The 15,145-nt window shown below is 38.6% G+C and overlaps 1 protein-coding gene across 1 annotated transcript in view; it reads right to left on the reverse strand.

Annotated features, from left to right (window-relative positions):
- Positions 1 to 1,369: 1,369 nt before the first annotated feature.
- The window catches only part of LOC119596084 (secretion-regulating guanine nucleotide exchange factor-like), a 15,641-nt gene continuing 1,865 nt past the window's right edge, over positions 1,370 to 15,145 (reverse strand). The window contains exons 2-6 of the mRNA XM_037945213.1: positions 5,511 to 5,599; positions 5,162 to 5,305; positions 4,618 to 4,797; positions 2,608 to 2,817; positions 1,370 to 1,505 (exon numbers count right to left, since the gene is read on the reverse strand). Of these exons, the coding sequence (XP_037801141.1) occupies positions 1,464 to 1,505; positions 2,608 to 2,817; positions 4,618 to 4,797; positions 5,162 to 5,305; positions 5,511 to 5,579 (645 nt within the window). The 5' untranslated portion in view covers positions 5,580 to 5,599 and the 3' untranslated portion in view covers positions 1,370 to 1,463. The remainder of the gene's footprint in view (positions 1,506 to 2,607; positions 2,818 to 4,617; positions 4,798 to 5,161; positions 5,306 to 5,510; positions 5,600 to 15,145) is intronic.

The following is a 15,145-nucleotide window of genomic DNA, read 5'->3' on the forward strand; positions in this document are numbered from 1 at the left end:
ATATTAAAGCCTCACAAAAAAGTGATATTTTTTTTAGGTAAGTAGTATTGAAAATAACCTTCCTAAAAAAAATAAAAAAAATTTAAAAAAAAAAATTAAATAAATAAAAGATTCTAGCCCCAGTAATTTTGTAGATGAAAATTTTCTGTGAATTAATGAAATGTAACAATCGTTTTACACTAAAGTCATAGCCATAATTTATATCAAGAAAGTGACAATAGCATTTATTCTTGCTTTGGTACAAATACATACAATGATAACTAATGGCTTTGTCCCATTTCCAATCCACAGCTGCTAAGACACATTTAATGATAAACAAAATATTTTTTGGCTTTCTTAATTTAATTTTGTTTTGCCCTCAGCTGCAAATGGTAAGAATACATGCTAAGTCCTCTGCAATCATTTTAATCATTGTTTTTATGTAAAAATGGCTCCACAAGCTTAACCAAAGGATCAATTTTTACCCTACCTTCTTATCCATTACCCTTTCCTTTTTTTATTTTCATGGGATAATTCTTACCATTTAAAATCTTATAGGCATGAACCAATCAATATCGACTTACGTACCCCCCTGTATTTTTTCGTGTTTTTTGTTGCATATCAAGGCTCCAACGGCTCAGCCACCAAAGATTTATCAGTAGCCTTAGTGCCCAAATCCTGATACCCCAATTCCTTGAAGCTATGGGAAAATGTTTTTTCCCAATTTACTATTGATATCAATATTGTTATTATTCTACTAATATCATGATCATTAAATTATTGTTTAAGTCGGGCAAATAAAAAGCCAATAAATAACAAAAAAAAAAAACAAGAAAAGGGAAAAAAAAAGGTGAAAATAGGTAGGACTATAACTACTCCTTGGTGGCTAGCAATTTTGGGCATCTATCGAAAATACAATAAATAAATTATATTACAGTGGCATGGCATGTTCTCCCATCCATGCAAAGTGGGTTAATATTTTCATAGCATTATAATATATATCAATAAAAATATCAGTATTACTATTATTTTATTAGAAAAAAAAAAATTTTTCCTGAAAGTCAAGGAATGGGGATATACAGCACAGTCTATACAGGCTACTAAATTGGGTTCCTTGGTGGCTGAGAATTTGTGGAGCCATCTGTGTGCCATAAAATTTGCAAGAAAACTATAGTGGATAAACCCCGACTAATGGGCTAAAATAATTTTGTATCAAAACTACTGTGTGTGCAATACTTATAATGAAAAGGTAGCAGATGAATCTTTTTATCTAAAATACATCTTCCCATACTACAGATTCAAATATTTTAATATAAGTGCTTTCAAGGGAGGGAAACACTGTATCATCATAACTATTGACAAAAGACATGAAAATCAAAATTCCCCTTTCAGCAGTTTTGTAAAAACAACATTTTCCAACCTAGGATCATGAGCAAGTTGGCCCCACTTGTTGTCACCCCATGCTAGGACATGTCCCTCTGTAGTCAGCCATAGGTAGTATTCTGACCACAGGCTACACATGAAACCTGAAGGGAGAAAACAAAGTAGTTTAATAATATATCTCTCCATGATGATCAAATTTTTCAATACTTCATTAAAATTACAGATAAAAAAAACAGATGATATTTCCACTGACTTTTATAAGGCCAATATACAAACACACAAATGTATATAAATATACAGACTTTGCAATGAACAAATTTGGTTGTACACCTGCACACTACAGTAGCAATTTACGATAGCAAATATAAGAATCAATGTGAATAATTGCAACTGGTTTTCAGGCAGTTGACCTACCCATACATTTTATCAATTTATTACAAACATCAAGGTAAGAATGAGAAATAACTTCACTGCACATGACATGTATTTTATGGAATTCAATTAAACATTATCAAAAATACACGAGTCAACCAGATTAAAAAACAATTACATCATCATACTACTCACTCCAAAGTGTAAGCTCCAACCCTATACGCAAATTCCATATAATAGTACAGTGTAAATCTCAGAGGTGATCAACAGATGTGTGTGTGTGTGTGTGTGGTGTGTGTGTGTGTGTGTGTAGTGTGTGTTGTGTGTGTGTGTTTGTGTTGTGTGTGTGTTGTGTGTGTGTTTTGTGTGTGTGTGTGTGTGTGTTGGGGTGTGGTTGTGTGTTGTGTGTGGTTTGTGGTGGTTGTGTGTCTGTGTGTTGTGTTGTGTGTGTGTTGTGTGTGGTCCTGTTGTGTGTGTGTGTGTGTGTGTGTGGTGTGTGTGTGGGGTTGTGTGTGTGTTTTGTGTGTGTGTGTGTGTGTGTGTGTGTTGTGTGTGTCTGTGTGTGTGTCTGTGTGTCTGTGTGTCTGTGTGTGTATGTGTGTTGTGTGTGTGTCGTGTGTGTCTGTGTGTGTGTGTGTGTGTGTCTGTGTGTGTCTGTGTGTGCTGACTGTGTGTGTGTGTGTCTGACTGTGTGTGTGTGTGTCTGACGTGTGTGTGTGTGTGTGTGTGTGTGTGTGTGTGTGTGTGTGTGTGTGTGTGTGTGTGTGTGTGTGTGTGTGTGTGTGTGTGGTGTGTGTGTGTGTGTGTGTGTGTGTGTGTGTGTGTGTGTGTGTTTTTATATGTAATCCTAGCAGGCTCCATCTTTCAACTGACCTTTCCTTCCATGTGATCCACAACCCTTGGTGTTGGCTGCAGTTTAACCATCTGACCTTCACTGTCAATATGACCTAGCTGGCCCCGGTGACCTTGGCCCCAAGTGTACACTCTCCCATCCCTTGTAGCAACTGCTGTGTGGCGCAGGCCGGCTGACACGCTCACCACATTCGTTAGGTCCAAGCAAATTGGAAGGCTTGTAAAAGGCACCTGGAGAAAGAGAAACAATGGAACAATGCGTTAGCTGTTATCTGTACTTCTTGTTCTCAAACTGTGAAAACATACATTGTTGAGGTTACCAGTAGCATTACATTCATCCACAATTATATACACTCCAATTACTTATGCCTTTCACAACTATATATGGCTTGTTTTTGGTCCCTGAGCCACATATCATTTTGCGAACATTCCAAAAGAACAGCAAGGTATATTACATCCAATTTCCTTCAGCTTGTGAGCTCAACAGGAGAGAAAAACCTATCCTGAACATGAAAAGAATTTAAGATATCATTGTTCATAATAGTCCATCCCTGTTTTAAAAATGGCATTGATCTGAATGTGAAAAGAATTGAAGATATCAATGTTCATAATAGTTCATCCCTGTTTTAAAAATTGCATTGATCTGCCTATGCATAGTGGTTTGCTCATAATTTGTACATTAATGGTTATGAAATATTAATGCAGACACTCAGTATAAAGAAAATTAAATACTATTTTACATACCCTATATTCTTATTGCCCCTAAATTGCCACAGATAGCTCTGGCCAAAAGAATCATCTAAGTCTATAAAGCTAAATGAAAAACAGGTTATTTCTGACCCTGTTCTTTCTAAAACAATTATCAAGGATTTTCTTCTCCTAGTATTAGTTCAATGTTTCTTCTTATATGCATGCAAATTTGTAGTGAGACCTAGAGTTCATGAATTCAAATAGAAGAAAATGGAATTAATGGAAAATTAATAAAAAAAAAGAACTTTCCAACAAGATTACTGTGAAAAATTACTTATCAAAGGCATTCATAGGCATATACGGCTACTCATTCACTAATTGGCATCCCTTACCTCCTGAAGGCCATCCATGCTCTTGTGTATTTGTTAACTCCATTGAGTGAAAATAAAATACTAATTCACAACCTTTGACTTCCTATGGTCATTCATGTCCTCCTGTAACCTTCTGCTTACTTCTTTGTTCTCTTTTTACCATTACCAGCTTTTTCCAAAAAGGAGAATATTTTTTCTTAAAATCTATGCCTGGTTATGAGTCCTGCACTGTGCTATCCCATGCACCACTGGGGTGTTAATGAACATAGATAACTAGAGTGACAAATAATATTTTGAATGTGTGGCTTTTTGGACGTAATATCCCATTTCAATTCAAATATAAATTAAAATCTAATATTACTAATGAAAAAAAGCAATGTAGTTAGAATTACATAAAAAAAAACTTATATCATATTTAGTAATCTGAAGAGGAAATGTTTCCAAACTAAAGAATATATCAAATATAACTTTTTTTTTTTTTGGTTAGATAGATTATCAGGAACATGGAGCCAGATTACTAAGCTAATGAGAATTACTTGGCAAGAATGGCATTCACAATTTTCAATTCTTAACAGGATCACTATATTCTTGGGTTATTACTAAATCAACCCATATATACTTACTTTCAGTTAACAAATATTAGTACTAAAAAAACATATATTCTCCAGATTCATAGTTCCATATATAATATAAAATTGTTTGTCTTCTTACAGATCCTATTTACAGATCTGCCACTATGCTCATTAACAATGCTACGACGAAAAAGATGCTAAGTTCTTTAACTGGAGAAACATTTTAACAAATATGTTTACAGAATAATCTGTCCATAAACATCATTAGAATCTTCTCATATCTAAGCATAAGGTAATTATTTAAATTCTCTAATACTATTTATTCTCACACATTACTTTCAGCACTAACCTTTATCATACTTCTACTACAATACAAAGTGTGTACCACTGTATGTTACCTCATCCTTTGGTAGCCCAAGTTGGCCATGACTATTTGAGCCCCACACCCACACTTGGCCAGATCTACTGAGGGCAATGGAGTGGGCCCAGCCACAAGCCACAGCTACCATGTGATGACCCTCCAGCCCTCGTATGAGCTGGAATCCTGCTACTGCACGTACTTGTGTCCCATCTCCAACCTGCACGTTAGGGAAAAGAAAAAAAAAGGCGGGGCGGCTTTGAAAAAAAAATGAAAACTGAAGTCTAGAGTGTAACTTTACTTTAGTGGGTAAACCAGCTGGTAAGAATCTTAACCTCATGATGCCTGGCCAAGAATTCATTGTTCAGCACTTCTACCAGGGAACCATATGAGCTGTCCACCCAATGTTTGCTGGGAGCAAACTCATCTCCAGGAGCTCCATCACACTAATACAAGAGCAAGTCATGACAGTTACAGTCATACCAAGCACAAATCCAAATTATTTATCACAGATGTAGCCATCTGGTAAGATGAAAGATCAACTTTATGCTAGTTACACAAACGCACCCAAAAAATACATTTACCTGCCCACTGGTGTTCCATCCAGCGCCAAAGAGTCGTCCCTGAGCTGTCAACAGAAAGGTGTGACCTCCCCCACCAACTGCTGTACATATGGAAGGTTCACTTATGTTGTCTGGTAGGTCATCTACTCGTGTAGGTTGAGTCACCTATGAAAATGCATATATGTGATTTTGGCTCTGTGAAATATGATTCTGTGATCATTATACAAGCTTAAAATTATTTAGTAAGAAGAAAAAAAAATCAAGTCCAAAGCAATAATAAGTAATAAATGAAATCCAGTATTAAATAAACTAAAAAAAAATCTGCTTCATTAATAATAGTACAATAAAATCCTACAATTTCTTTACATACCTGCTCACTGACATAGCCCAGGCCTAACTGCCCGTGGCTATTGGCACCCCATGCATACAAGGCTGTCATGTTCACGCACCACAACTCATCTGTACAATAAAAAAAAATTACAAATAAAAGAGGAGGAAATGTATGTACATAATAAGTAAACAAGTGCCTCCAATAATTATATCCCTTTCAGTACTGACTTCGTGACAAAAGTTTCATAGTCACTTAAAACCCTTGTAAACAGTTGTTGTGCACGAAGCAAAATCCATAACTCTATGACAAAACATTTCAATTTTTTTCAGTAGCTGTTAACACTTTCATGAGTCAAGTTTTGGTCCTAACAACGGTTGACAAGGCATGACTGACAATTTGTTGTGGGCTGGATGGTACAAGGGAGTGGTCTGCTATTTTATAATTATTTTAATGATGATATTTGGTGGCTTACTATGGTAATTGCAATATCTACTACAATTACCCCTTTCTAACTAATTAGGTTTAGTTTAAAATCACAAAGATGGCACAAAAAATATCATTAAAATAGAAAGGCTCATCACCTATACTGCATATAAAGAGTACTGCCAACAATTATACCCCTAATTACATTCCTGCAGAGGGAAAAACAAACCACAATTGGCATGAAGTGATTTTACATAAATAGCTGTAATTTAATCAGAAAAAAGGCTCCCAAGTACTCCTCTGCTCCTGCTGCTGGTGACAATACAGTCCTTTCCTTCTTAACCCAATGCCAACGGGTATGGCATATACATACATGCCATGCCCACTGTGAGTTTACTTTATTGTTTTTACACATAGATGGCTACACTTATACTTAGTCACTTATACTTATGAGCCAATTACGAGTACTGTCTGTCTTGCCCACTTACCCTTTTCTTTGATTTACTATAATATTTTATGTTATCTTATTTTGCTGTTACTAATAGTAACTATAATGCCTATAATAAAAATAACACCATTGATATTCATAGCATTAGTAAAAAATACATTTTCCCCACCAATTCAAGGAAAGGTGAAATTGGCCATGGTCACAAGGTCTACTAATTGACTCTTTTGTGGCTAAGCAGAGCCATCAATGTGCAGAGACATTTCACAAAAAAAAAAAAAAATGAGCATAGCATTTTCCCAGTGGAATTGGGTTAACAGTTCTGCCTTTCCCATCCTAAGGGGCAGCCAAACTAGTCCTTTCTGTCAAGGGATCCCTTTACAGAATGGGATACTTCCCCAACCATGAAGGGAAAGAGATGAAAATCCCGGCCTAGAGTGGCACATAGTGAGAAATACTCCACAAATAGTTTTTTTTTTTTTTTTATAACAATAATGGATGAAATCAAAAGAAACTTTCCTTTGCATGGACTATAATCATAAGGCTGGCATCATGATTGAAAATTAATATTATTTTACCCAATTTCAGTTATAGTATTTGCTTCCACCTAAATTTTTTTATCAGTCCATAATTACATCTCATACATTACTAATTACACTAATAGTGGTATTTGCTATTGTAAAGAATACTGTTGGACGTTCTACTTTTGTTGACATATGGAGTATTCTGGTAGCTGGCATGGTTGTATGATGTATGGTAATTAATAAAATGGGTGGGCTGGCTTTTCTAATTTTAGTGTCTTTCTTGAATTTTTTCATTTGATATGCAGTGACATTTATAGAATCCACATCTATTTTCCAGGAGGTTACTGTAGACATTTTGGTCTTTCCTGGGATGGTGTTTCTCTATAGGGGGACACTGTGCATAGTGTGACTAATCCTGCCTTGTAGCTGACAGACACTTGGTGTGGCAATCCAAACTAGTGTGACCATTGCTTTATGGCTTTATTGTCTATGACCTTTCACCTGGTTAGAGGAACACTGAAAATACCTGCCAAAGGGGTGGGATTGTCTCCTGAACAGCAATGGCTCCAACTCTGAAGATAAATGACTCTTATCACAGCAGTCGTGAACCATGTGCAGATGCTGCAATGTGCCCGTGCCAGTATCGCTGTGTTGAGCTTTGGCACCTGCAGCTGAAAGCACAAATTGCCTTCCTCTTTCTCCCCACTTTCTCTTTTATAGTAATGGTCTTCCTTACTTTTTAGTAAATTTTTAAGAATAAGAAATTTGTTTCTTTTTTTCAACAGAAACAATGTTTCTATCAAACTATGTGTAAAAGCATAATGAGATGATATGAACTCTATACTACAATTTCAGTTGACTACAATATTAATAAAACGTAATATACCTCACAATGTAGAGACATAAAAAAAGATGACAAATATAAAACTGGTTCTTGTATTATAAATGAATGAATGATAGCAAAAAAGGCCATGTCATGCACCACTTGCTGTGAAACAGAACCCATTAGTAGTGCCATGGAGATGGGAATAGTGCTCAAGAACCAAGCTACCAAATCTATTCCCATCTCCAACAGGATAATATCAAGCTTGAATCAATTTACGGGATTGAAAATAGTACTGTAATGGGAGTGTCTGTATATATAGTATGTTATCCAGGTCTTTGACAGGAGCATATTTCTGAGATTCAGTTCTCCTCAGAAGGGCTTATCAAACTAGAAATAGACGGTGTAAGCAAAGGCATGCTGGCAAGAAACAAAACTTAACCCAAAGAATCTGGATGCTTCACAACAATCACATGGCCCCAAAATATGAGCACTATGCTTACATGAGCAGACACTTTGAAAGGTGTGCAGCCTGTCGGCCAGGAGCACACGAACATGTGTGTGGTGGCAAGACTCTATAACGTGATCTGCTTTATCCAGATGGTAATAGACTCCCTTATCATCTTTCTAGGTAGTCTATAATTCAGTGCAACAATAATAACAAGTAAAATTTGTCATCTATGTTTTTTTTTTTTTTTTGAATATTTCATTTTCTGTATTAAAACCTGTGCCACCAGTCACAGTGGCCAGGAATAGGATGATGACTAAAGAAATAGCATCCTCCCTGATGCCAGAACTCTTCCACTCATGGCTCAATGGACATTACATATACTCATTTATCAATGGAAATAATGCAAAAGCCCTAACTAAATGCCAAAGGAGTCTATCACCCAGGGGTCTGTGCACTCGTGGTGAGTCTTTCCCATTACACCGGATTTCAGCAAAATGCTCATGTCGCAAGTTCAAGTCACCCCAGCCCACAGCCAGATTTTCCCCATGACAACATGTTCACGTCCTCACCCAAGGCCAAATTTTTTCATGACAAGATGATCACATCATCGGATCAAAGGGGTTAAATATTTACCAGTATACCTTCATTTTCATAAATGTTAATTTAAGAAATGGAACTGACAATACAGTTGTTTTCCAATTTTACATTTCCCTCACGGGCCCCTCAGAGGGGAGACATGTATTATCCTGGTGGGAGGAATCCCTGGCATATTGACTCATTATAACTGTACACTAAGAAACTAACGCACATGCATTACCCTTACAAAAAACTTGTTGAATACTTGTGCTTTTTACTGAAAAAAAAAAAACAGCCATCATTGGTTTACAAATGGCCTAGTTCACAGACAATTCATGGATACAGATGAACACCCAGAGGAAGTATCATAATCATAGGTATCAAATACAGTACATGTACCTATAATTATCAACAAATACATTATTCATGGTGCAGGCACCAACCACCTTAGAGCCACTATGCCATGCAAATCAATCATGTATGAGTCAGGTTAGTTGCATCTTGGTACATTATTGAGCTAATTACATAACAAATTATGGTTTTAAGTACAGATCCTATCAGAGATGGCTATACTGTAGTATATTAAAAAAAAAAAAAAAAATTTTCAAAAATTTAGCTGGGGGGCCATGGTGACAGGAATAGGTTTTTCATCAAATATTATTTTTGATTGGCAGGTAACAGGAAGTCTCTCTCTGAGTGCATAAAGCTCTCAAAGTGAACTTAGACTCAGGGTCCTTGAAGGGAAAGGGGTCTTGCAATATTTTCACCAGTAAATGAAGGTGAAAAGTACCATCTGTGAGCCAGGTCTGAAAGTGCCGTGACTCCAAGAAGGAAAACCCTTTTCCCATTCCTGCGTGCCTTCACTGGCAAAGTACACAAATGTACAGAAAATGTACACAAGTAACACTTTGTTACTCATTGTTATTGATACATAAAGTTGTAGACTACTTGAGATATAAAGGAGCATGTTAATGAAAACAGTTGAACAAATGTTAAAATATATTTAAAAAATGGGCAAAATTGTATGCAGACAAAAGCTAGTTTTGGAAATGTACCAGAGAGAGAAAAGAGAGAGAGAAAAAAAAACGAACAAAAGGAGGAGAGAGAGAGGAAAAGAGGGAGAGGAGAGAGAGAGAGAGAGAAAAAAAAAAAAGGGGAGGGGAGAGGGGAAAAGGAAAAAAAAAAAAAAAAGGAGAGAGAGAGAGGAGAAAAAAAAGGGAAAGAGAGAGAAAAAAAAGAAAGAGAGAGAGAAAAAAAAAAGAAAGAGGAGAGAGAGAAAAAAAAAAAGTAAGAGAGAGGAGAGAGGGGAGAGAGGAGAGAGAGGAAGGAAGGAGAGGAGAGAGAGGGGGGGAAGAGGAGGAGAGAGAGAGAGAGAGAGAGAGAGAGAGAAGAAAGAAAGAGAAATAAAAAAGAAAGAAAGAAAGAAAGAAAAAAAGAAAAGAAAAAAGAAAGAAAAAAGAAAGAGAGAGAAGGAGAGAGAAAGAAAGAAAGAGGGGAGGAGAGAAAAAAAGAAAGAGGGGAAAAAAAGAAAAAGAGAGAGAGAGAGAGAAGAGAGAGAGAAGAGAGAGAGAGGGCGTAGGATGAGAGAGGGAGGAGGGGAGGAGAGAGAGAAAGATAGAGAGAAAGAGAGAGAGAGAGAAAGAAAAAAAGAAAGAAAGAAAGAAAAAAGAAGAAAAAGAAAGAAAGAAAAAAAAAGGGAAAGAAAAAAAAGAAAGAAAGAGAGAGAGAGAAAGAAAGAAAAAAATAGAAAGAAAAGAAAAGAAAGGAGAAAGAAAGAAAAAGAGAAAAGAGGAGAGAGAGAGAGAGAGAGAGGAGAGAGAGAGGGAGAGAGGAGAGGAGAGCAGAGACAGGGGACAGAGACAGAGACAGAGAGACAGAGACAGGAGACAGAGACAGAGAGCAGAGAGAGAGAGTCAGGGACAGAGAGACAGGACAGAGAGACAGAGCAGAGAGAAGAGACAGAGAGACAGAGACAAGGGGCAGGACAGAGAACAGAGACAGAGAGACAGAGAAGAGAGACAGAGACAGAGAGACAGAGACAGAGCAAAAGAGGGACAGAGAAGAGGGGCAGAGAGGAGAGAGAAGAGAGAGAGAGAAAAGGAGAAGAGGAAAAAGAGAGAGAGGACAGAGAGAGAGAGACAGAGAGAGAGGAAAAAAGGGGGAAGAGAGAGAGGGGAAGAGAGAGAGAGACGAGACAAGACAGACAAGACAAAAAAGGGAACAGAAAAGACAGAGAAAAATAGAAAGAAAGAAAAAGAAAGAGGAGAAGGAGAAAGACAGAGAGAGAAAGAGAGAGAGAGAGAGAGGGAGAAGGGAGGGAGGGGAAGGGGAGGGGGGAGAGAGGGGAGGACAGGGGGAAGAAGAGGGAGAGAGAGGGAGGAGAGGAAGAGGGAGAGAGGGGGGGGGGGGAGGGAGGGGGGGAGAGAGGGGAGGGAGGGAGGGAGGGAGGGGGGAGGGAGGGAGGGAGGGAGGGAGGGGAGGGAGAGAGAGAGAGAGAAGGGGAGAGAGAGAAGATGAGAGAGAGAGAAAGGAGAGAGAAAAGGAAAAAGGAGAGAGAGAGAGAAAGAAAAAGGAGAGAGGAGAGGGAGATAGTTAAGTTATAATTACAGATATGAATTAGATATAGCAGGAGTAGATACAGATATGGGGAAATTTACTTTCAAAAAATGGCCAGGTGATGAAAAAAAAAACATCAAATATAATGATAGTCTACTAAGATAAAAACAAAAATTTTTCACTTTGGGTCTCTGTAGTAGTATAAAACCAGGTTTCAAAGGGCTTCAGGGATACCATTCCCCCAAAACTCTCGACAGCTACCTCAAGCATGAAAGGGGAGCTGCACCTTTTTTTGTAAATCACGTTGGGAAATTTTGTGTACCTTTCTATGGATTAAATCTTGATTTACTTTACCCTACAATTAGAGAGCCAATTTACAGACATTGCCATATGGACAGATGTACAATCTTTTTTGAAAAACAAATGCACCAGCTAATTCAAAAGACTAAAAAAATATAATCATCTGCGGCTTAAAATAAACTTTCTGCTTTAGTTTAACATTGCTAACAATAACCTGTTTCCTCTAGAGAAATAGCCCCATATCATTAAAATTCAGGGTTTTTGGCAGTCCCACTTTGTATAGAGAGGGTCAAGGGGGGCCTCTCCAATGTGATCCATGATTGTAAAGGTGGGTTCATTGCTCCAAAAGCATCAAGCCACTGCTCCTCCCACCAAATGGATATTTTCAAAGCAAAATCAAACTACACTTTCCATGTATGGATGAGAATAGGCTCCCTAACAGTACAAAAATCACTGTACCCCAAAAATGTGAAAGACCTGAATGACTTTACAACAAAGACATCTCCGAGCAGCCTCCTGTTCTTTTCTTATACAATACAGGCTGTGATGCCAGGATTCTACTTAACTCCAGCTTGACAGTAGTTTTTTGTAAGGAGATTTCTTCTTTGGCCCCAGGGCCAAGGGACATAGGACCCTCTCCCTTCCCAGTACTTAGAAAACCCAATCAGTGAACTGACTGGGAAATGACACCTTGTTATTCAGCAGACAGCAGTATTAATGGGTTCTGATCCAGAATTCTACTCCAGCTCCTGCTTGATAATAGTTCTGGTTTTTAAAGATATCTCCTTTGGCCTCTCAAGGTGAAGGGACATCAGCAGGGATGGCAAGCCTCTCCCCTTTGGTACTAGCAATCCAATGATGAACTGATCGGAAACTGATATCTAACAATTCCCCAGATGGGCCTGAATCCATAAAGGAAAACTAATAGAGAGGTGATAATTCTGTGATCAAATTTTTTACTCATAGGCATAGTAATGAAACATTCAACAAAATCCTGAGGGCATTTCAGGAAAAAAAAAACTATCTCTAGGTGTCATAAGCAATGGGCATCATACCCTTAGAAAGCTCATCAACACTGGCAGGACTTCTACTTTCACCAAAAACGTATCATAATGTAAACGGCAGGGTGGCCAAAAATTAACAAAATTTTGCACCTCAAAACGGGTGCTCTTAGTCTGTGAAAAATATAGTTCAGCCCATACTTTTCGTGAGTACTGAATATGTAGAGACAGTTATAATACAAAATTTCAGTTATAGTAAAAGCACATTAATATAGGTCTATACATAAACATGGAATTAATGATTTTATTTTCTATTTGTCTACAGTAATTTTTCAGAGCCAAGAGACAATAAAGCTCCCACAGTTGCCTGTGGGAGTTCTTCAAGCGCGTAACACTCGAAGCAGCTCAGGAGTCCATTGGCGTCCCCCAAGGACAAGGCAGAATTCCATCTCCCTGGAGACATTAGAGGCCACAAAAGGGTGTGTTGCAAGGCTCGGCTGAATTGAATCAAGTCTTGCGTCGTTCCATGGTGCGTAGGGCTCGGACACTGCTGAGAAGGGACAAGGAACAGGTCATCAGGAATCTTGCTGAGGAGGTCGAAGGCCATTCTTGGTAAATGACCTTCGCCCTGCCTACCAAGGCCCTAAAGAAAACTGAACCCTAACCCCTCCTCACAGATAAATGCTGTCCGATCAGCAGTCTGGATTTACTCCTGGCAAGTCCACAATAGACCATATACTAGCGCTTCGAAAAATTGTGGAACGCCGTTGTGAGTTTGGTCGTGGGTTGCTCGCAGCCTACATCGACCTCAAAAAGGGCCCGTTTGACTCGGTGCATCGGGAATCGCTATGGGAGATCCTGAGGCTCAGGGAATTCTGACACAGATCATTGGCTGATAGCAAGCCTCTATACTGGTACTGAAAGTGCTGTAAAGTGTGGTGGGGGGTATGTCGAACTTCTTCCCTGTTAATTCAGGGGTGAGGCAAGGCTGTATGGACTGGATAATGGGCAAAGCTACTAGCAAAGTCAGTGTGGAGCATCACTAGGCAATATTAAGGTCTCAGACCTTGACTTTGCCGACGATGTTGCCAATCCTAATCTGAGTCCTTGGAGTTTTTGTGGCGGCTCTTGATGCATTAGCAATGAGGCGAAGCCCCTAGGTCTTTGAGGTCTCCTGGACCAAGACCAAGATTCAGGACTTTGAGGGCCTGTTAGGGAAACCCGTTCAGTCCCATTCATGCTTGCAGCGAGGACGTTGAAGTTACAGAAAGTTTTACATACCTTGGTAGCGTAAATCCATATCTCTGGGTTGTCAGACCAGGAAGTCAGTAGACGGATTGGTCTGGCAACAGGAGCCATGTAGTCGATCAACAAGTGCGTTTGGAGATGTAGGTACCTATGCAGAAGGACTAAGCTGCGGTCTTCAAGGCCTTGATACTGCCAGTTTTGCTCTATGGAAGCAAAACCTGGACACTATCCAGTGTCTTGGAGTCTCGCCTTGATGCCTTTTGTAACAAGTCCCTTCGCCGGATCATGGGTACAGTTGCAGGACCACGTGTCCAACCGGCGGTTACACCGTGAAACTGCATGGGACCTGTTACTTGCATAATCCGGGATCGCCAACTCAGGCTATATGGCCACCTAGCTCGCTTCCCTATGGACGACCCTGCCCATCAGGTTGTCTCTCTGCGAGACAACCCTGGGTGGAGGAGACCTGTGGGACGACCTAGGAGATCTGGCTTGGCAGCTCGACGGGACCTGTAGTGATGAATTAGAGATGGGCCATGTGCCTGCCTGAAGACTCCCCTCGAGAGATCCTCGTGGCTGGAAGCGAAGGATGGATGCGGCCATGCGCCCCCATTGGCGTTAGCCCTTGATGATGATGATAGAACTAATCTATTGCAATTTATTGCTTCCTTTCTAATTAATCTAGCTATAGCTTACCAAAATACTACAGTTTTATATCATTCAAAAACTTTGACAATGGCCCATCTATCACAGCAATTTCTAGTGATTTGGAGAACGCAACCAATATGATTAGAAGATAAAAAAATAATAATATAATTGTTTGAAAAGTCACAGCAGAAGTCTCTCAACCCACTGACAGTAGATGGCAAAATACATGCCTTGTCCATGTAATTTTAGCTTACTGTGTTTCCATATATCAATTGACTGATTACATATCCATGGCTCCACAATTACTTTACCACCAAGGAATCAATTCTTTGTCCCACCTATCTTAACTGTTTGCTCTTTTACTTGATTTTCAAAAGATTCATTTCTAATATTTTATTATTCTTAATTGCTATTAGTATTTTAATAATAACATAATATTTATACTGTCAATAATAACACTAACAATATCAACATAATAACTTTAGAAAAAAAACAACTAAAGGGATGGGGACTTAACCTTTATGGTATGGACACACTAGTCTAGGTAAAGTGAAGATGATATTTTTATTGAGGACAAAAAGTTGGAGTTATTTACAAAAAATAATCTGCAGACACATATAGTAATGGAACAAAATATAGCAGAAAGTATCACTCACAGCCTAAGTCCACTCAGTGCTCC

Source organism: Penaeus monodon, chromosome 37, assembly GCF_015228065.2.
Source record: "Penaeus monodon isolate SGIC_2016 chromosome 37, NSTDA_Pmon_1, whole genome shotgun sequence".
In the NCBI taxonomy this organism is placed as follows: domain Eukaryota; kingdom Metazoa; phylum Arthropoda; class Malacostraca; order Decapoda; family Penaeidae; genus Penaeus; species Penaeus monodon.